This window comes from Protopterus annectens, chromosome 3.part0, assembly GCF_019279795.1.
Source record: "Protopterus annectens isolate FY-2018-M chromosome 3.part0, PAN1.0, whole genome shotgun sequence".
In the NCBI taxonomy this organism is placed as follows: Eukaryota; Metazoa; Chordata; order Ceratodontiformes; family Protopteridae; genus Protopterus; species Protopterus annectens.
The window spans coordinates 899,668,431-899,692,373 of record NC_056731.1 but is presented as its reverse complement, the minus strand read 5'-3'; the positions used below and the strand labels follow the sequence as shown (position 1 = coordinate 899,692,373).

Sequence of the window (23,943 nt, the reverse complement as noted above, 5' to 3'; positions counted from 1 at the left end):
CTGGGCCAGTGCAGGGGCATCATTTTATCCATTTTTACTGGCATTCAAGTATGGGGATTCATTCTCTGTCATAATTTTGTAGGTCTCACCGATTTTGGTACTGCTATGGCTGACTCGTGGGTGTGCTGTTCTTGCTAGGTGATCTGCTGAATTCAATTCAGTTATTTATTCCACCATACATTTTAATTAGCCTCAAACATTTATTCATCTACATAACTATTATATATTCTATTTTCATTTGTGTTTATTAATTCTGTTTATTGTTGGTATATTGCTTCAGTTGTTTGTAGTGGTTTAATAAAGCATTTTAATTCAATTGATGTTAGCAGGCACAGATAGTCTTCTGGTCATGGATTAAGGAGGGATACTTAGTAAGGACTTCTTTTTGTGGCTTTCTTGTACCTCCTCCTGGCTACTGGAACACACCACTTCAAGAAATGGCTGACAGGAATCTTCAATGCTACCATTTGTATGGTTAGTTGTTGTCCAAGTAATTCTATCAGTTGGGTTGTTCCCTTCCTCTGTTTGTCTTTGGGTTGATCTCTACCTTCCTTGGCTTTCTCCCCTTTATAGGATTGACTAATGGCATATTTTCTAGTTCCCTGTTGAGGGGATACACGGCTGTCCCTACCTGCGAGTCTCCCACCAGAAGTAGTAGTATCTCTTTGGCATTCTGATCATTGTATGTGGAGAATAGAGAGTTAAATACTAATGTGGAAGTGAAAGGAAGATACATGTCATGTGGTACACTTTTTCTAGAGTTTTCAGTCTGATAAAAATCTTCATGGATATAAGACAACATCCTTATTTGTCTCTGTTTACCAGGTATCCAGGTATTACACACCGTTAAGAATGGAGCAACAAACAGGCAGAAGTAAACTATATTCACTTTCATTTGTTTGCGTTTGGGAGTTCAGGAGTTTAGTTTGCAGTGGAAAGGAGTTAACTGTAGTCAACAGATATCCTTTCTTCAGTTCCTCAAGAAAAGAATACAGGGCATAAATAATATGTCCTCTGCTGACCACCTCAAAGCCCTATCCCTGTATTCTGCATCTCTTACATGCTGTTGAGGGGAGATCTATGCCTTGCATACAAGGGATCACCGGACCCCACTCTGATGGACTTCCTACACATCTGCAAAATAAACAGCACCAGGATTACCCATTCTGGACTTAAACGTTGCCTGTGATATAAACAGGACCTGCTGGAGACACAGGTACATATATCAAAGACTACCCCTTCTCTGGAACAGCTCCCTATCCATGGGAAGCAGTGTTCCTTCCTAAACCAATTCAAGTGCAACTTAGACAACTGGATGGATAACTGAAAACTCACCCCTGGTTTTCACCTCTCTCTCTAATGGACACAGGCAGCCTATAAACTGTTCATATCCCAGACCTCTGCTTATAAAAGTTTCATCCCCCAACCCCCTTATACCTAACCAAGGGTACCAGAACTTGTCAGAAACTTGGAAGGCATGGCTAGGCTTAAAAAAATCCCACTGGTCATTAACTTAGCACACACTTATGAATCTAAGACACATGCTCTTGTCCAACACCCTAGCCAAACTATCAACACTGGATACCAGAACAGATAAGAGGGATGGCATCTATCGGGTTAAGCGGAGATCTTCCATGATCAACTCAAGAAAGGCATTCAACAGAGTCCACAGGTATTCCAAAAGAAAACACTGCATCCCCAGCAAATGAGATGCATAACTGATGGCCTGAGCCTCAGAATCACAGAAATGATACCCTCACACCAAGCCTGTCCCCTTCTCCAGCAGTTTTGTCACGCGACTTGGGGGGGTGGGGCAGGTGAATACAGTCTGTGAGCCAGTGAAGGACTAGAGACTGCTGAGAAGTCATGACAGAGATAACCAGAGGGGAAAAAACTCTGATCCACAACCTGACAATTTGAGGGTCCACTTCTATATGATCAGGTCAGAAAAGGCATCATGCAAATATTCCAGAATGCACCCAGAGGTTTAGAACAGAAGGTGAATCTTTCCCTAGCCTAAAGTCTTCCACAGAACCAAAGACTGCAACAACATGAATCCCTGCACACCGCAGACGGTTCCCCACCTTTTAAAGGTGAGAGAGACAGCAGAAAATGTATACCTAAGTCTAATGGAAACAGACCCCAGAAGATCCTTATGGTAAAATTTTAGGTGCTGAATCTCTAGCCCTATCCATGGGTGTCAAGGTGTACCCTTCCTAGCTTTCCCACAAACAGCTTCTTCCATATTCAAAAAACAAATGATAGGAAACTAGTAAAATACGACCAATGAAACTAAAAAACTGCCAATAAGCATTACACTCAACTCCTTTATTGTAAAGAAAAAAAGTATTTTCACACATGGTTCTTCCTCGAACTAAATGAGTGACACTGCTAAGCCCCATTTTTTAGACCATATCAGTGCCTTAGTGCCCACAGTTTCAAGAATTATGTAATATATCTCTATAGCTTCTCTTTCTCTCTCACTTACAGCTAAGACTCCTGCATAGAAATATATGACTGGCATTCTGTGCCATCAAAGACCCACCTTAATGCATCTCTCATAACTTCACAAAAAGAATAGTTACACAAACACCCGAACCAAACTTCTGCACCTCCACCAACATCGAAATAAAATGCACTGAAGGAAGTGAGGTATCGTGTCAAAAGTTTTGGTCAGATCTAGGTAAGTGATATGCAATCTTGCCTTCATCCATTACTTTGGTGAACTTTTATTAAGTCTAATAGGCTGAATAAGCAAGACTTGCCTCTGATGAACCCAAAGTGGGATGGCTCCGTGCCCTTCACAAACCCAAAGAGGGATGGCTCCATGCCCTTCACAAACCCAAAGGGGGATGGCTCCGTGCCCTTCACAAACCCAAAGGGGGATGGCTCCGTGCCCTTCACAAACCCAAAGGGGGATGGCTCCGTGCCCTTCACAAACCCAAAGGGGGATGGCTCCGTGCCCTTCACAAACCCAAAGGGGGATGGCTCCGTGCCCTTCACAAACCCAAAGGGATGGCTCCGTGCCCTTCACAAACCCAAAGGGGGATGGCTCCGTGCCCTTCACAAACCCAAAGTGGGATGGCTCCGTGCCCTTCACAAACCCAAAGTGGGATGGCTCCGTGCCCTTCACAAACCCAAAGTGGGATGGCTCCGTGCCCTTCACAAACCCAAACTGGGATGGCTCCATGCCCTTGAAGGACACAAACTAGTTCTCTGTGTCTATTCATTATTTCCACAAGTTTTTCCATTGCCTTTAAAATGAGGCTGGTCATACTTATGGATCAGTAATGAAGTGAGTCAGTGGATGGTACCCTCTTGTGTAATAGTATGATCGTTGTTGTTCTCCATTTGCTTCATACACAGCCTGTGTGGTACTGAAGCAGCTGCAGGAGTCCTAGCCCTGCATTTGATTGGATCCTCTTCCTTCACATGGAAGTGAGAGAAAAAAAAAAAGACTGGCCAGTGTGGAGGGGATTAGTTCCCTTCCTAAGAAGCCATCAAGAAAGGATGCAATCCCTGCCATCAGACCCTGCTCCTGCTGAAGGGCACCACTAAAAGGAATTGTCCAGGTCAGGTATCTTGAGCCATACACCCGTAAGCCCTCTAAAAAGCTTCTTATCATATCGCACAACTCAGAAATGTTCAGTGTGGCATGTAAATGCAGAAATCTTACAAGTAACAAGGATCAACATTAGCCACTAACCATCTGCTTCTCTCAGCTGCCCACTTCTACTCATTTGTTACTTCATGTATCCATATCTTTTCATCTAAATCTTACTTTGCTTTCTATACTTCAACAAAATCCCATTTCCTGACTTACATTTTTTTCTAATTTAATCCTATAGCCACTATTTTCATTTCCATTTTTGCACATTTCTTCTGCCTACACTCAAGAACATTTCCTGAATACTTTAAAATCTATTGCTTTACAACTGTGAAAATATGTATGCATGACAGACTATTGTGACTGTATGCTTATCATTGACAAAACATCTTTTATGCTGTGTTACTCAGTGAATGCATAACACCATTGCAACTATATGCATTTTCTTTATGCATTACACATTTGTTGACTACATGGTGCTACTGGTTGCCAGTGCATTTATTTACTGAGTGCCACATGTCGTCATATATTTGTTAACTAGTGAAGTCCATTGGACAGATGCATCCCTTTCAGAAGCAATTTGGGAAAATTGTCTGGTTAACTGACTTGCCACACAGCAGGCAACAAGAGCTGGAAGGAAATAAACCATTTACCCTTGGTTACAGGAGGTTTATGACTGAAATTTCGAATCAGCTTCAGTCAACCAATAACAAAGGTCAACCTGAAATGCTGAATACGAAATTTTGAATTGCAACCCAAAGTGAAAATGAATACATCGACCACCAGGATTTGATGTATTCGACATAACAGGAGGTGACGTCACTCACTTCTTGCTATGTACATTAACGTACCGTTGAACTCTACGGTACGTTACTTCTACTATTTTGCAGGGGGGCTACTTCCCCTGCTCCCCCCACACACACCCCTGCACATTAAATATACCACCTCAGAGATCACACTGCAGTGAGGAAATGGGCTAATTCCCTGTTTCTCACTGAACAGCGACCTCCCTGCACAATGTCAAAACAAAATGATCAACCTACACTACCCGTTCGCTGTACTGTAAGTTGATTGATTTTGGGTCGACATGCTACCTTACCTGGAAACTGCCTTTTAACCATGTGCCAGTCGACAGAGGCAGTTTCAATGTTACCATAGTAAACAGTTACAGAAAGCAGCTCAACAGTAGTTTACATCCTTAATCCTCTACACTAAAGGCTACTGCAGATATGTCTACTCCTTAAGTCTGGAGAGTTTTTATCCCTAAGCCTTTGCAGAAAATTGGCTTTAGTACAATTGGACTACCTTGCTTAACAAATGGAAATACATGAATTTCCAACTATACGAGTAGCAAAAAAGAACTGCAGAGGATAAGTGTACTTGTGTATTCAACACATAACATCATAGGCTTGGATTCTTCTGGAAGAATTCACAAACAGGACCCAAAATGTTGGACTCATTAAGAATCCCCACCTAATTCACATACCTCTTATTCTCAAGTCTAAAATCTTCGGTTTATGCTGCCTTTGATATCAGAGACTGATAAAATATAGGCAAACAGAAAGGGATAGAAGTGTGCTTAGTGAAAAAACAGCTATGGCAAAGTTGTTAGCTGAGTCTAGAACATAAACAACTGTTCATCAGGGATCACTAAAAGGACACACAAAATACTGCATGATACTTACTGTTTTATTTGTCTGTTTACCAGGAAAGTCCGACTGGGTAATAAGCATTTTAAGCAGAGGCCCAGAGTGAAAAGCTCTATTTGATTAAGTTCCAGTTAAACACAGTTTAGTTACACTTCTATTTACACTTATACGCAAACAGTAGTTACATTTATACAGTCTTAAGATTGGGTTCCATTTACGTTTGTCAAAAGGGCTGTTCATTGAACCCCCTTTCATCATCACAAACACCACGCTACCAAAATTTCAAATGGCCACATAAGTGAATTTTTTCCCAGGGGAAAAAAAAATTGCTTAGCCGTCTTCAGGAATTTACCCTTTCCTCCACTGTAGTATGATCTCAAAGTTGGTATATTTAGTTGGGGGGGGGGGGGAGTACAGTTTTGTACCTACCATAAATGTAGATGTCCGAACTGGATAGCATCTGCAGTCATAACAACTGGGTTGTCCTGTCGTCAGGCAGCCCTTCGGTCGGCCGGATTCCAAAGTCCGGGTCCGGCTTCGGCTGATATCGCACTTCACCCGACGTCATCTCTGCTGGTCTTCGGGTATAAAGGCATCAGCCGACGCCATTTTCTTCAGTGTTTCTTGCCCCAGATGCCAGTTGCCCTCTTGGAAGTCTAAATTTTGGGTAAAAATGCCAATGTTTCCCAAAGGATAGAAGGCAAACACAAAAAATAAGCATGTATGTACATATATACAAACAAATACACCATAAGAGACTCCCCCCCACCAGCTAGCTATTAGGAGGGTGAATACCCTAGGAGTACCACAGAGGGGAAGGAGGGAGGGTAATCCTGACTGCAGATGCTATCCAGTTCGGACATCTACATTTATGGTAGGTACAAAACTGTACTATGTCCTTCATGGATGCATCTGCAGTCATAACAACTGGGTAGAATACCATAGCCAACTAGGGAGGAGGAAGAATAGATTATGGTGTGGTTAGGATCCCTTGCAGTACAGCAGTGGCAAACCCTGCTCGGGATCTAGAATACAGAGGTAAATTATAATGCTTGGCAAATGTATGCACGGAGGTCCAAGTAGCCGCCTCAATAATGTCCTTGGTTGCCACTCCTCGTAAGAAGGCTGTGGTAGTGGCTGTTGCTCTTGTAGAATGAGGTCGTATGTTCTGTGGAATTGGTTTTCCATGGAAAGAGTAACAGAATCGTATGCAATTTCCTATCCATTTGGAGATTGTCTGTTTGGAAATTGCTTTTCCTTCCCTTCCTGTTGCATAGGCTACAAAAAGCTGGTCAGTTTTTCTGTTACTGTTTGTTCTGTCCAGGTAGTAGCGTAGCTGTCTGTGTACATCCAAGTTATGCAGCATTCTTTCCCCTCTGTTTTGTGGGTTGGGGAAGAAGGTAGGTAGGTGGATTGCCTGGTTTAAGGACACTCTGGATACCACCTTAGGCATAAATGTAGGATTAGTCCTCATGGACACTCTGTCTTGGTGGAAGATTAGGAAGGGTTGTACTGCCATTAGGGCCTGAAGTTCAGAAACCCTCCTTGCTGAGGTTATTGCCAGTAGGAAAGCAGTTTTCCATGAAAGATGCTGTAGGTCTGCTGTTGCTGCTGGTTCAAAAGGTGCGAGTGTCAATTTTTCTAGCACAAAGTTCAAATCCCAAGCTGGCAGTGGTGGTTTCCTAGGAGGTTTTACATTCTTGATCCCTCTGTGGAACTGCCTGAGTAGAGGATGTGAGAAGACAGGTGGATCAAAGCTGTATTCTGCTGAAATAGCTGATGCATGTATCTTGAAGGAGGAATAGGACAGGCCTGTATGTAGAAGCTCTGCCAAGTACTCCAGAATGTTAGCCATATCTATATTCGACACATCCTTCCCTCTTTCAGCACTCCAAATGACAAACCTTTTCCATTTCCCTGCATAGTTCCTTCTTGTTGAAGGTCTGCGGGCTTCAAGGATAATGTCTTTCACCCTTTGGGAGAGATCTGGAATAGTTGCTGCTATGTGATGTGCCATGCAGTCAGCTGTAACGTTTTTAGGTTTGGATGCATGATGCTGTAGTTGTTCTGAGTTAACATCAAAGGCATCAGGGGTATTGACCACATTTTGTCCCGAGACATGCTCCTCAGCAATGGGTACCAGTGTTGTCTTGGCCAGTTTGGAGCTATCAGGATTATCCTTGGACATTCCTCCTTGATTTTTAGTAATACCTTGTGTATCAAGTGAAGAGGTGGGAATGCATATGCTGTCAGGCCTTTCCAGCTGAAGGAGAGCGAATCCACTTTCGATGCAAGTGGATGGAATGTCCTTGTGCAGAATTTTTTGAGCTGGTGGTTGAGAGGGGAAGCGAATAGATCTATCTGTGGCATTCCCCATTTCTTTGCGATGGTCTTGAAGATGTCCGGGTGTAGCATCCATTCGTGAGCATCCGAGGTGGTTCTGCTTAACATGTCTGCTAGAGTGTTCTCCTTTCCCGGTACAAACATTGCCTGTAACTGGATGTTGTAGCTGAGTGCCAGGTTCCAAAGGTCCAAAGTCATTCTGCATAGGGGTATGAATGAGTGCCTCCCTGTTTGTTGATGTACCACATGACTGTGGTGTTGTCTGTCCTTATCATCAAATGGCCTTCTTTGAGAAATGGTCTGAATTTTTGGATTGCCAGTTTTACTGCCAGCATTTCTTTTAGGTTGATGTGCAGGTGAAGTTGGTCCTCGTCCACAATCCTTGCACGCATTTGTCCAGCATGTGAGCCCCCCATCCTAGGTCTGAGGCGTCTGTTGTGATGGTTTGGCTTGCTTGGTATTTGTGAAAGGGTAAGCCTGGGTTTGACTGGCATGCTTGAGCCCACCATAGGAACTCCTGTTTTAGGCATGGAATTAGTGGAATTTCTGCTTCTAGGCTGTGCCTGTGTTGGGACCATAAATTCTTTAGGTACCACTGTAGTTTTCTCATATGTAGTCTGGCATGTGGAACCAAGATTATGCATGATGCCATGAAGCCCAAGGCCTGCAGAAGTTTTCTTGCTGTTAGCTTGCTGTGGTTTGTTAGTGCCAAGAAGTAAAGAGGGAGATCTTTTTGTTTTTCTGCAGTTAGGAATGCCATTTGTTTTACTGTGTCCAATTCTGCGCCCAAGAATGTCCTTGTTTGGGATGGAATCAGCCTTGATTTTTGCAAATTGACTGTGTATCCCAATGCTTGTAGCAAGTTTTTGTTGTCCCCTTGTAGTAGGCAGTCGTCCAGGTATGGATAAATTTGGATTCCCTGTAGTCTGCAGTGGGCGATTACTGATGCCAGGCATTTTGTGAATACTCTGGGCGCAGTAGATAAGCCAAAGGGCAATGCTGAGAATTGATAGTGCTCTGATCCTGCAAGAAATCTGAGGTATCTTCTGCAAATTGGTCGAATGGGGACGTGCAGGTATGCCTCCTTGAGATCTAGAGTTACCAGCCAACACTCCTTGCCCAGCATGGAAGAAGAAGTTGCTGTAGGGTCAGCATCTTGAATTTTGGGACAATGATGTATGTGTTTAAGGTGGACAGATCAAGAATAGGTCTCCAACTTTTTTCCTTTCTTGAAACTAGGAATAGTCTGGAGTAGAATCCTTTGCCTTCTTCTGTTATTGGTACTCTTTCCACAGCTCTCATCTTTGTTAATTGCATTATCTGCTGTAGAGCTTCTGTTTTTTGATTTGGAGGTAGGTTTGGCATTCCTCTTTTGACTGGTATAGTGTGGAAGTGGAACCGGTAACCTTGGTCTATGGTTTGCAAAATCCACTTGTCTTTTGTGATATAGTGCCAGTTCTTTGAAAATAAGGTTAATTTTCCGCCTAAGGGTGCTGCTATTTGTTCCCTGGTAGGTGGAGTTAAAAGCAAGTCACTGTGATTGCCCTGTTGTTGTGGTAGTGGCTGTACCTGTGGCTCTGTTATTACCTTGCCACTGTCGTCCTCTGTAGGCACCCCCTCTGGATTGATTTCTGCCTCTGGAACGTCTATTCCTGCCCCTTTGGGATCTTGTGGAGTCAGGAAAGGACCAATTTTTGGCAGGCCAGTTCCTGCTAAACCTCGGGGGCTGAACCTGCAAGAAATCTTTAACCGTTTGTACAGATTTTGCCTTTTCTTCCATTTTCTTCATTACTTGCTGGGCAGGTGTACCAAACAAACTGGTCTTATCCATAGGAGCATCTAATAACTTAGCTTTAACATGATCCGGTAAACTTGTTCCTTCAGCCATGCATGCCTTCTTATCACTGTGCCAGTCATGGCTGATCTAAATGAAGCCTCCAGTGCATCATAGCCACATTTTAAGGAATGGTTACTAACCTGTTGTATGTTATTTACCATTTCTAATAGATTTTTCTTATCTATAGAGTCATCAGAGGATAGCTTTTTAGTTAACTGATCAAGCATAAACTCTTGGTATTGTATCATGTGAAACTGACAGTTTAAAGCTCTAGCTGAGAGAGTAGCAGAGGTGTAAACCTTTTGCCCCATCTGTCTAAAGACCTGGCTTCCCTTTCAGAAGGAATAGGGTTTTGCTGTGGTTGAGGCTACTGCCTTAGGGCCCTGGGATATAGTTTCGGGTCTGCAAGAGGGCCTTGTATAGGTGATGATGAGTGTCTGGCACCCTGTAAAATCTATCTGGTTTGGCAGGTGCTGGAGGTAAAGAATCTGGTGCAGTGCAAACATCATTAAATGCATCATCCACAACAGAAAGGACAGGAGGTATAGCTAAGGGCCTGTGTTGTGGTAGGTGCAGAAAAGTCCTAAGTCTTTTTCTGGAGTCTGAAAAATCCTGTTCCTGCCATTGGAATTGTTCTCTCATGGCATGTAAGGTTTCCCCAAAGGAGAATTCTTCTGGTGGGGAAGCAGCTGGAATGGATTCTTCAGCATCTGAGTCCACAAAATTGGAGAAAGGAGCCTCTGGCTGGTCTGTAATATCTGAGTCTTCCGCAGAATCATCAGAGGACACAGGCTCGAGGGGCTCTGCTCTAGGTCTCTTTTCTGGGGCTGAGAGGCCCTGTCTGGGTGAGATTGAGATCCCCTAATTAAGGATATTAAATCTTCTGCCAGAGTAAGCATTTGTGAACTAGAAGTGGGCCTGGTTGTGGGGGGTTTAACAGGCACTGACTTAGTAGATTTGGCTGCTTTAGCCCTGGCGAAGGCCTTAATAGACATGGCTGCAGGAGGCCTAGCAGCACCACGTGCTGGGGTAGAGACATCCAAAGGGATGGTGTCTGATAAGTCACTAGTAACCACTGTAGTGGGTAAAATTTCTCAGGCCGATTCAAGTAAGGTAACCGGAACCTCAGTAGTAGTCATTGATTCGGCTGTACTCTGATCAGTTTTCTCGGTTTCGGCCGAAACCGAGACACTCGCGGTTTGCTTAACCATGGTTTCGGCCGAAACCGCGGACCGCGAGTGTCAGTCTTTTTCTTTGCGTTTTTTAATAATTTGGGTAGTCGGAGGATCCGACGGCATAATGTACGCAAATTCAGAGCCGAAAAACTGTTCAGCAAACTCCGACCGGCGCCTAAGCGTTCGTCGGTTGAAAGAAGCACAGGCCGAACAGGCTGCTACGTCGTGGTCTGGGCCTAAACAAGGCAAACAGTAAGAGTGGAAATCTTTATGAGGTATTTGTTTCCCACAAGTTAAACAGTTATTGACTTTTTCTGACATCGGCTGAGGCAAGAAAGAGTCCCCAACGGGTACTTAGCTTTTAGAAGTCTTGAAGTAGTATTCGGTAGTAGTAATCTCTGGATCTGACCGACCGGCACTTGCGAACAGCTTCTGCTTCGGGCGCCACGCGGCAAGAAAGACTGAAGAAAATGGCGTCGGCTGATGCCTTTATACCCGAAGACCAGCAGAGATGACGTCGGGTGAAGTGCGACATCAGCCGAAGCCGGACCCGGACTTTGGAATCCGGCCGACCGAAGGGCTGCCTGACGACAGGACAACCCAGTTGTTATGACTGCAGATGCATCCATGAAGGACATCCCCACTTCGTAGGGGTGTGACAGTTTTATTTGTTGTTGGCCAAGCGATTTTTTTCCCTGGAAAAAATGTTGCTTAAGTGGCCGTTGGAGGTATTGGTAGTTTGATGTTTAAGTGTTGATGACAGGGCACTGGATGAATAGTCCTTTTAACTATGTAATATAGACCTTTAAGATTTTACACAGATGGAAGTTATTAGAGAGAAAGCCCACACACAACTTAGTGGATTGTACAGGCAGCAGTTATGTATAAAAACTGTTTTGTCACTTCAGTGAGAGGTTAAGAGTATTCTGTTTAAGAATATTTGGAGAGTATTGTACAATGAACACAAAGTCTTAACCTTGTGATAAGCATTTGGAGGACCAGGACTGGTTAAGATGTTATTTAAGCAGTGGTTTAAAACTACTGAGATTGTCAGAGAGTTTATTTGTGTGAGGATACTATTCCAGAGTTTGACAGTGTATTGGGAGTATGGTGCGCCCCGCCGAAACATTATTTGACTTATTTGTATGTAATAAGACTTTGTTACTAGAACAGAGACCCCTAGCTGAACAGTAGAGCAGTAATACATTTTGTAGTGCAGGGCATTTTTCTGGATGTTGGAGTTTGTGTGCTGTAGTTAGTTTTGAATATATGTCAGGGATTTGTGTAGTTAAGGCCAGTTTAACTGCTTTAAGCTAGGACAATGGTGGGTCCTATAAGGAATATTGGTGGCAAATTTTGCTATTTTACTGTAGCAGGAGGCAAGTTTCTTTCTCTGAGTACTGTAAGTTTGTTAGGATAGGAATGGTGTACAAGAGTGTTGGCAATAAGATGTCAGTGGCTAGAGTTTTTCTTGTAGTATCTGTAAGGGAACCATTGATCCTATAAAAGGAGCCTAGTTTCTGGTGTGTAGATTTAAAGGTGTGCAGTACATGCTGGTCATATTTGAGATTGTATCAATTATAGCACTCAGAAGTTTACTGTGAGTTACAGTTTCAATGACAGTATTTGCTGATTTTATGGTAAAAAAGGAAGCACGAGTATACTGCACAAAAAAATGCTACCATGGTTTGCTTTCCTTTCTATTAACGTACTTGTTTTGTTTTAGCAGTCATTTAATAAAAAGATTTTATAAAATTTTAAATTTACACTATTCTTTTTTAATTACTGCACATTCAATAACAGCCTCACTTTTAATTTTTTTTTTGTAGGGTGGGTACAGTTCCTAGGACCTTTCATGGGTATCTGACAGCTCAGTCTTGAAAGTTCAAGTCTCTGTCTGAAAAGGTTCCAGTCCACTCTTCTGTCTGACATAAGACTGTTGTGGACTGCAGTACACCACCCAAATGAAACTGTTCACAATCCACTGGTGCACCCTTTCCAGCAAGAAATATACAATTAAACAACTCAATTACAGTTAACATTTCACAAATAAGTAAATGTCAAGTTAGGAGGCATTTACCCTCAAACAGGTTGAGGATAAGCAAGATATGACCATACTGTCAAAATGAAACCAGCTTGCGTGAATCAAGGCAGACACTCTCACCACAGGAGATTTTTCAGTTTGTCTAGTTACTGGTAGCCCATTACCATTGATAGGGCATACCTGCTGGATTCATTTATGGCGGTTAGGGATATGCCCTACAGGTGCTTCAGAGTTACTCACAGACAGTTAATAAGTTCCTACTTGTGCTGAACATAAATTCACACTAGGAGAGGCAATACTCCCTCAACTCCAAAAATATTTTGCAAAGAAGCAAACCAAACTGGGGAAGGCAGTCACAGCCAGCTACTAGCATGTATGTAGGGCATGCATCAGCACCTCTAGCAATGAAATCCATCCTGGCCATTAAAAGAACAGAATGGGGCAAATAACCCACTTTATAGCTCTCCTGCTTGGGAAGGATGAAATGGAACATTCCACGGGATCCTAACTTTCATCCCTCCTACATTCCAAAGTGAAGATGAGAAGGGTTCAGCAGCCACCATAACTTGCATGTTCAGACAGAGATAAATGCCTTATATAATACAACACTGACTACTAGTCAGTTCACATCCATCTTTCCAGGAGAGGAAAGTACAGGAAACTGAGGAACACTATAAGCTGAGGTAGAGACCATAGGGACTCAAGGAATCTTCCAGATAAAGATGACTTGTATCAACAAAACAACCAAAAATGTACGTCTCAGAACATCAGTCACTTACTGCCCAAACCTAGTTTGGGGGGGGTTGTATGTGGGGAAAAACAGCAATGAAGCATAGGCTGCTCCAAGCCTCAAAACAGAAAGAATACAGATGTCTGGAATACTGACTGCTCAAAGTCAGTGAAACAAGTTAAAAAAAATGAATGTGGTCAGTTTGGAAGATGCCACTCTGTTGTGTCTAAGGATCCAACTCCTTTTGAAGACCAGGTAAAACTTGCCTAGACCAAAAGAAAGTGAACTATATATTTGTCTGTAATCTGGCTCTGGGTGTACAGGGGATAAAGCCATAACTGCTACGCAGGTTCCAGTAGCAGCTCTGACACTACACAAGTTGGGTAGGAGAGGATGGGTGTGAGTGGCCACTGCTGGTGCATCTATCCTGGGGGAGAAAAGGGGGAGCTTCCAGTCTTCCATCCCACTGCCATCAAGGGAAGGCTTGCAAACAAAAAAAAAAACACAAGGGGATGTGTTAGGTGATGTTAGCATTCATCACTATGTGAGGGGAAGCATGCACATGGATATAAAGGGAGAATTAATCACTACCAGTGACATGAGTGCCACAATAACCACCAAGGGGCAGGATTAGGGCCATTAGAAATATGATCATAACCCACAAAAGATGCAAGTGAGGACACAATATTTCCAGAGATGCCTGCATGACAGCCCCCCCTCCCCCCAATTATGTCTCCCCAGTTACAAGGAAACAAACAAGAAGGCTGGATGGTTGGGCAGGTATGGAGGGAAATACTACCTAAGAAAAAGTACACATTTATCCTCAATCTCTCAAAAAACATGAACACTATTGCAAAATACAGTGAACACCTTTATCTACAAGTGATAGTGAGAAAAACGGCATCTGAAAGACCAGATCTCCAAAGACAGAGTACTGTACACATGTATCCAAGAAAAATCTCCTGTTACAAGCTCGTCCAACATCAATCAGTCATCAACAAGCTAAAAAAATAAAAACAAGTGAAGATCTTGCTACATGTGCCTTAATCTCCATTAGAGGAGGGAGCTAAACATAAAAAACCCTTAGTTCAGACAAGGTTCAGCTATATATGCTGGTGTGAAAAATTAATTATAACTACAATACAGGTTAAAAACAAGCACTCTGTGGAAATTACCTATTTTTGCTGCAGTCCTTGGATCAAAGAAACCTTTGAAGAAAGGGCAGGAGAAAAATATTTTCCTTTTAAATCTGTATCCAACCAGGCCTGGAGGGGAATAAGCAAAGATTCTGCATCTAAGTACCACATACCCAGCATATGTGCAAATCAGACAGGGATGGGGATGTGTACGGCTCTTACTATTAAAGCCATAGGAGGCAAGATGCACCAACTAAGGGAAACTGATGGAATACATCCATGGCATCCTCAGCACACAGTAGTCTTCAGTTAGAGACGCATTCTCCTCCTAACAGCTCCATTAATATACTGTCCTCAAGGTGGGAAAATCACCAAGGCAGACAAAGGGCTATGATCACAAATCCAAGGAACATGCTCAGATATTACAACTATGACAAGAATATAACTGCTAAAAAGTATCTATGAAAATCTTCTGACAATAGTTTGCAGCAACAGACACTACCAAGAGAACAAGTGCCGTTTTATGTAGTAGGGCAAGTTAATCCAGTAAAACTGTTCCTGTTCTCATTTGACTGTTAACTCACCTGCAGAATTCTACTAGATTGATAAAAGCTGTAAAGTCCTTTGGTTTTGTGGGTTGCAAATTTGCAGCTGGATCTGAGGTTGGAATTAAAAGAGTACCACTGGTCTCATCTTCTGCCTGAAAAAAAAAAAACCGATGCAAAACACTTTAACTGATTTATGAATTATCTGTACTGCAACAAAAACATTAATTTGAGAGTAATTGAGGTGCATTACTTTTTATGCAGATTTATCCATCAGTGCAATAAGATAAGTAAGCACTTATCCCTTTATAGGATCTACAAGGAAGCCTTCTGCTAATTGTACCTTTTGAGATTTTATTTACAGGTATTCCCCATCAACATGTCTGAAACATTACTGGGGTTTAATATGAGTATAAGCAACGTGAAAGAGATAGGGAAATTTTAAGTGAAAGACCACTCTGGTAGATTTTTTAGTTGAATCTACATTGCACGATAATTAAAAACTAATCAGAGGAGATTATTTGGTTTCTGGCCTTTGTTAATTTACAAGAGAACAATGAGAGGACACATCTATGGCTTCCAAGTATGAAACAAGTCTAGAAAACGTAGGATTTTTGCCTGGAAGTGTTTGCATAGGTATTTTTGTAAGGTTCCTATTACCTTGTCAAATTCCTGAAACTTTGAAGCTGAGAACATCGAACTCAGATGTTCAAAGTTCCAGGAATTCAAACACAAAAATAAATAAAACCCCCTAACAGCAAGTTAAGTGTTGCAAGCAGGGGGGCAAAGCCCCCCTGCACCCCCCGCTTTTTAAATATACCAACTCCGAGATTGCAATACATTGCGGAAAGGGAAGATTTCCCTTTACTGCACTGTAGTGCGATCTCGGAGTTGGTATATTTAAAGAGCGAGGGGGTGCAGAGGGGCTTGCCCCCCCACTTAAAACAGTTTTCTATGTTTCTTTTCCTTTTATTTTTTTTTCACCTTGTCGAAGTTCTGAAACTTCGAACATAACGTTTTGACCTTATGGTGTTTGGAGTTTCGGAACTCCGACAAGGTAATAGGAACCCATTTTTGTACCCCAGACCTACTCGAAATAATTTTTCCTCAGGTAGCTGGCAAATGTTGAAGGTGTGATGAGAAGGAAAGAGGTAACTGGGAATGTGTTCTGGGAGTGTAATGAGTTGGCAGACATTATCAGAAATACTGAGTGACCAAATGGATTCAACTACAGAAAATTTATTTGAGCTGCTACACAAGATCCAAATGATCTAAACACAGTAATGCCTTAAGTTTAATTCTAGTGGCTGCCAAAAAGCAATTACTAGAAAATGTGTTCTGGGAGTGTAATGAGTTGGCAGACATTATCAGAAATACTGGGTGACCAAATGGATTCAACTACAGAAAATTTATTTGAGCTGCTACACAAGATCCAAATGATCTAAACACAGTAATGCCTTAAGTTTAATTCTAGTGGCTGCCAAAAAGCAATTACTAGAAAATGGAAATCAAAGTTTAAATCAACTGTAGTATGGAATTTTGTAACAGATAACACAACTTGAATTAGGTGGGAGCTTCTGAAATAAAAAGAAGCAAATTACAAAAAAAAAAAAGAAAAAAAAACATTATGGGAACAATACATGCAAAAGAATGTTCAAGAGGAGGAGTGAGGTTTAAGGCAATGCAGGAATTGAGTAATTTATGTAATGTGGGACTGACGACAGTTATAAAAAAGTACAGTTGTGTAAAATCTTACCATACCAGTAGAGGTCTTTCTTTTCACTGTTGCAATTTTCTTTATTATTAGGGATTCCCTGCCAAGGGTAGCCGGACTTCTGGCCAGTATACAAAAGCATTTGGGTACAACAAGCAAGTTGTACAGCACACGTATTCTTCCCACACATGGAGTAGGGCATAAAGGTGACATACACAGATCTACCTTCCTCAGAACTGAAAAGCCCCAGGAAGAACAACAGTCCAAGGAGTAAGAAGAACATGTGCATCCAGAAGGAAAAAAGAAAAGGAGGGGGGAGGGAGTGAAAACTGCAACAGTGAAGAGAAAGACATCTACTGTTAAGGTACGATTTTACACAACTGTACTTGGGCCTCCATATCACTGCTGTAGTATTCCCTACACTGGGGAGAATACAAAAGCTCAGGAGGAAAGTTGGGAGAAGGAAAGTCCAACAGAGCCCTCAAGACAGCCATGCTGGATAGCCCTTGCAAATCCAGCTCTAGTTCTGGAAATCGCATCCAAATTATAGTGCCTGATAAAAGTATGCACAAAAAAAACAAGTAGCTGCCTCAAAGATAGAGTTGGTATCCAATCCTTTGAAAAAAGCACCAGAAGCTGCCACAGCCCTGGTAAAGTGAGTCTTAACAGAAGAATGTCTTTTCCCATGAAAACAGTAACAAAATGAAATGACCTTAGAGATACAGGAAGAAATAGTTTGCTTAGAAAGAGCCAAACCTAAAGATCTAGAATGAAAAGAAACAAAAAGTAGATCAGACTTACAAATGGCTTTAGTTTTATCTAAATAATATCAGAGTTGTCTTTGCAAAGCCAAGGTGTGTAGAACCTTCAAGCTAGCAGAATGTAGAGAAGGGGGAAAAAGGCACCTTGGGCATAAAAGAATTAGTGGAAAAAGATACAATGTCCCTAAAAAAAATTTAAAAAGGAGGTACAGCCATAAGGGCCTGAGCTCAAAGCATTAAACAAACCCTGTGTGAAATCCTGCCATTCACATGGAGGATCCTTAGTCTTTTGCTTCTTTTTCAAAGGGACGTCAGCCCTAAACAACTTAGCCAGCTCAGACACCTGCCAACATAAAGTCAGGGTAGTGGGAATCTCCTCCCTAACAAGGATCTGCAGACCCCCTAGGCCATTCAGATAGATGTCTTGAGTAAGTTCTCAAATCTGTCTTCCTGTTATACTTGCTGTCTCATATTTCTCTAAGGTGCATAAAATATGTGTCTTGTGAAACCTGGCAAATGTGCCTTTTTGTTAAACTTGCTATCTTTTATGTTAACAAACTGCTTTGGAGCTTTTCTCCCCAGGCCTCCACTGAAAATGGACATATCCAGATGGGCGCTCCCAGTTAAATGTAAAATAAAAAAAATATATAATAAGCTGCTGTTCCTCCTGAACATCAGAAGGGCATCTGCAGAGCCTTGGGAGGACGTGCGAGAAGCCAGGCCAAGCTGACCTCCAAAGTGGTCGCGGAAGAGAAATCTGACTGAAGAACCAGGCAATCCTCTGGGCTTTCACCAGCCTCAAGGGAGACAGTACAGCAGAAGAATCTGACTGAACCTTTTTGGGCTTCACAGCTGAACCTCTGGCTGGGACGATTCTGCCAAAGTACCTTGAGCCAACAATTTAAGATGCTGGTTCTCTAGTTAAACAGCTAAAGAGGAGAGATTACTACGCAAGAGTTTTAGGGACACACCTTGACAAACAGGATAAGATGTATGGTCGGGAGAAGCACCGAAGCAAAACAAACACTGATTGTGACTGCCCTTATGGGGAATCTGAATCCTATACTGGCATTTCCATTTTCTGGATGACATGTAATCCAACAACCGCAAGAGCAATAAGATAAGAAAACCCCCATGGGGCAATTATCTGAAAATGGGTTAGCAAACAGCAGGAGAAACAGCGTTCACACCGATCAGAGATGGTGTTTGGACTTGCGGCAAAGAGGTTCTGAGGAAGGTATGTCCATACATCACCTTTATGCCCTATGCCATGGAGCATACATGTGACATACAACATCCCTATTATAACCTAAGGCTTTATTATACTGGCCGGATATCGGGCTACCCCAGGCAGGGAATCCCTTGCATAAGGAATACTGCCTAATGTAAAGAAAACTGCAACAGTAATGTGGAAGGATAACATGTGTGAAATATAATGAATGTAACAGGAAACATGTTAATATAATTTGCTTTCTTTTATATAAATGTGCGTTTGCCCATGTCTTAAATGAAAATTTAATAAAGTCTGCCATCTCATACTCCCAAAACACATTGCCAGTTACGTCTTTCTTTCCCATCACACCTCGAACACTTGACATCTACACGAGGAAACTTTCTTTGGAATGTGCTTGGGGTACAAGAGTATCTATGCATACACTTATAGGTTCATAGGTTCATACTAAGCTAACTGCCCTTGTGAGCCATTTTAAGCCTAGCCAATTATCCCTTGTGAGACTGAAACCCTGCACCTTCCAAGCAAAAATCCTAAATCTTCCACGTTTTTTTAAAGAAACATCTTTATTAAATAATCACTTATGACATAGCCAATCATACACGTATACAAATGAAAACAACCCATTTTGACAATCTAAGTTGCAAGCATTATATATCACAAAACATACTGTCAATTTTAGCTGCAAACATTATACATCGGTTATAATCTATTACACAGCTCATTCAAACCTTGCCTTCTTTAAAACCTCATTCTTCCCCTGTATGTATTGTTCCCACAATTCCCATTTTTTCTATGTAATTTGCTGCTACCCTTTTCTAAAGATCCCATTTCTAGTAGTTTTATCTCTGTTACTACATTCACTACTTTTAGTACCGTTGGGCTAGACATTATTTCCATTTTCTAGTAATTGCTTTTTTGGCAGCCAATATAATTAGACTCAGCAAGGCCTTACTACATCTAGGCAATTCCAATTCTGAATCAAAGATCAGAAAAATAATTTCTTTAGAAAAATCAAATTGCTCGCCCTCAGTCTCTGATAGAGTAGTCTGTAGGGAATCGTAAGTTTGCCAACTCATTACACTCCCAGAAAATATGTTCCCAATTATCTCTTTCTTCCCCATCACACCTCCAACATTTGCTGTCTACCCGATTCCTTGATAATTTACTAATTAGGATACACACAGGACAGGCTATGGAACTGGCAAGCTAGCTTGAGGTATTCTGCTGGGAGATTACCTGCTGAAGGAGGATATGGTTTCAGTTTGAAGGATTAGTGATTTAATGCAGGAGGTCTAAATGGGTTCTAGGGTGAAACAAGGTGGTGTTTGCTGTCTGAAGACAGGGCATGCCATAACTGTTCGGTGGGAAATCTTTAGTAAGGAATTTAATGTTTTTTCTATAAAATGTGTGTTAAACTGAGCAGCTATTTGAGGCAGAGATTTATATGGGGGAGGATTAGAAAGGGTGGCTGTTCCAGGATGAAGAATATTTATAGACCATAATTTTTTAGGGCTGGAACACTGATTTAGTAAAAAGTTACTACAGCAGGCTTTTTTTGTTTATGTTAGTCTTTTTGTACAGTTATGTAATTCTTTAAAGTGTTGTAGGTTTTGGAGAGTTCTATGTTTTGAAACCAGGAACGTGACACCCACAAGGGCTGAATCAACATATAAAAATATAAGGCAACCAGAAGATGCAGTCTAATCCACAAAAAGCCACGCTGAAGTGAAAAACTGAAATTGAGTCCTTCAAATAGACAAAAACAGTGTGTTTAATAAAATGGAATCACGACTAAGCGCTTTCGCCAGCAATCTGTCTTCCTCAGAGTCGTTTAAATTACATTCAAATGCTCTTTATATATTGAACACTCAAAGCTCATTGGGACAATTCATAAAACCCTCCCCCTTACATGCAAAACTCCTAACCATGACAATTAAGTATCACAACTACTAATTCAAAAATACATACCTACTTACTACTAAATTAAAAAACATTAAAAAATCTATATACATAATTAATTGTACATAATGTGACTCTTATATGGTGATGTCATATCCATAAATATATCTAGTATTAGTCTCAAGTGTTCCAGTAATGCATTGATACACAGCCTCCCATATGTGTATAGCAAGCACAAAAATCCTATCATATTAGCAACCAAATGAATTGATAACATTCATAATAAAATTCAAAAACTAATACATATTAAAATTAGTAATCCAAAATTGATGCCAGCAGTAGAAACCAGAAACCAAAAACAACAAAAACCGCTGCGAGCCCCCAAGGAGGAACGTATCCAATAAATGAAGTGAAACTGATTAAAATTAATGTATTTAATGGTCCTTGTAACACAACCACAAGTATTAACGCTTCAAAACAAACAAAATGCGTTTTCAGAAAACTTCTTCAGACAATGCAAAACCAAGTGGGAGTCTTTTGAGCTGTTATAAATGCAATTCAAATAACACTTGTATCACCTCATTGGTTAACCCTTGATTGAATGATTAATTAATCAGCAAGAACATTTCATTAAAAGGTATAGCTTCAGTATAAAGCAGTATAAAAGTATATTTGTCTCTGTACAATGTATGTATAGTAAATACATCAAATGTATAACATCAAGTATAAACAACATAATAAATTCATATATACATAACTAATATGTGAATACCATGGGAAAGGAAAGGGCGATATGCACCTGTTTTACACACTGGTTTAGGACATATGAGAGAAAAGAATCCTGATGTTGTAACAAAGGGGTCCGATGTAAAGATGATAGTCAAATACAACCCTAAATCATCAGAAGTGATTGGCATAATAAAAAACATTTGGAATTATGTTTTAAGTGACGAGCTTAAGAAAGTATTGGGTTCAGAACCAGTTTTTGTACACAGTAGGGGGGGATAATTTAAAAGGTATCCTGGAGAGAAAAAGCAAGAGTCAGTACAAATCCAACATGAAAAAGTGTGTTTTTTGTAGATGGTGTAGATACATTAATGAGGGTAGTTATGCATGTGTACACGGCTACAAATACACCATCTCTTGTCCAGGACAATGCAACTGCTGCACGAAGAATATTATTTACTTGGCAACATGCTCATCTTGTGAGGCATACTATGTGGGTAAGACCATTAGAAGGTTGCAGGACAGAATCGCAGAACATGTTAGATCTATTAGGAAGAAGGACAAGCACAATGCACTTTATTTACACAGCATTAAATGTTTGAATTTTAACAAATTCACATTTTTTGTTATAGGACGGGTTTTAGACTATGGAGAAGGGGGAGATATAGTCAATAGAGTAGGGGCTTTAGAAACTGAATGGCAATTAAGATTGGATGCCTGCAGGCCCCCGGGCTTGAATGACTATATTTCGATCAAACCCATGTTAAAGTTAAGGTCCCAGTTAGTACACTGAGTGTGTATAATATTTAAAAGGGACCTTATGTTTTATTGGCTTTATAGGCTAATGTTTTAGGATTGTAGTGTAATTTTAATATGTATTAGTTTTTGAATTTTATTATGAATGTTATCAATTCATTTGGTTGCTAATATGATAGGATTTTTGTGCTTGCTATACACATATGGGAGGCTGTGTATCAATGCATTACTGGAACACTTGAGACTAATACTAGATATATTTATGGATATGACATCACCATATAAGAGTCACATTATGTACAATTAATTATGTATATAGATTTTTTAATGTTTTTTAATTTAGTAGTAAGTAGGTATGTATTTTTGAATTAGTAGTTGTGATACTTAATTGTCATGGTTAGGAGTTCTGTATGTAAGGGGGAGGGTTTTATGAATTGTCCCAATGAGCTTTGAGTGTTCAATATATAAAGAGCATTTGAATGTAATTTAAACGACTCTGAGGAAGCCAGATTGCTGGCAAAAGCGCTTAGTCGTGATTCCATTTTATTAAACACACTGTTTTTGTCTATTTGAAGGACTCAGTTTCAGTTTTTCACTTAAGCGTGGCTTTTTGTGGATTAGACTGCATCTTCTGGAGTTCTATGTTTTAACTATTTTTAAAACCCCAATCTCTTTCATGCATTAGATACCTGTTATGAGTGGATAACCAAGGAGCAGAGTTATTCTTTACTTGTTTTTGTTCTAGTTCTAGCCAGACAGATTAAAATGAACAGGAAATTAAGATATTTGTGTGACGTAACAGAAAAATAGACTAGACTTAAGCACAGGTAACAGACAACTTACTACCATGAAAATAATAAAAAAAATGAAAGGAAGGAAACAGAATACTACCATGGAAACAAACGGAAAAAGCTAATCAAGTAAGGAAAAAAGTATCATTATTAGACAAATACAGAAAATGGAACAGATCAAAAATTTTAAGATTTACATGGCAAAATCAACACACATTAAAACAGATCAGGATTTGTGTAACCTCAAAAAATAAACTAAAAATATCAGCATAAGCAGAAAAGATTAGAAGATTCACAAAAAATACAAAGGGAAAGTGTAAAAGAAGCACTTCAGTGATGACCCAAAAAGTGTTACAGACATACCTCTCAACTGTACAGATTTTAGTAGAATGCCCAGATTTTTGCCTCATGCTTTTGGGCCATTTTTCATGAAATTCTAGTTTTCATCAAATCATTGAAGATTTAAGTAGGAAAATGAGAGACATTTGAGTTTCAAACTTCATCCTCTTCAGAACATCCATGCTAATGCAAAACCTATTATATCTACTTTCTAAGCTTGTAAAAGGAATATTTTAAAATTGTCCCCATTTTGCGGCTTTGTTCCCCCATTATTTATGGCTTTGTCCAGATTTCTTGCTATAAGAGGCTGAGAGGTATGGTTACAGAGAACTGGCAAAGAAAACGGTAACAGTAACACCACCAAAATGAAGAAAATAAGAAATCAATATATTTTGTAAAAGTGTTTCTAAAGATACTGTTGAACATAGCACAGATGCAGAATGAATAGAAGAGAAAAAAGTAGGAAGTGCCAATATAAAAGATATGCACTGGAAAGTAGTAACATTTAGATAAATGAAGACAAATTAAGAATGGCTCTGAGCTGGAAAATCACAGGTTCAGATGTAGTGCACAATTTCTGGCTAAAGGTAATAACATCTTTGCAAAATGACTTCGCCACCGTGAAAAACTTTTCAAAATCAAACTTCACGTTACTTA

The 23,943-nt window shown here is 40.6% G+C and overlaps 1 protein-coding gene across 1 annotated transcript in view; it reads right to left on the bottom strand.

The window, feature by feature from the left end:
• PRKDC (protein kinase, DNA-activated, catalytic subunit) overlaps positions 1 to 23,943 on the bottom strand; it is a 4,917,417-nt gene that overhangs the window by 3,887,626 nt on the left and 1,005,848 nt on the right. The window contains exon 12 of the mRNA XM_044065724.1: positions 15,106 to 15,221. Coding sequence (XP_043921659.1) covers positions 15,106 to 15,221 — 116 coding nt within the window. The remainder of the gene's footprint in view (positions 1 to 15,105; positions 15,222 to 23,943) is intronic.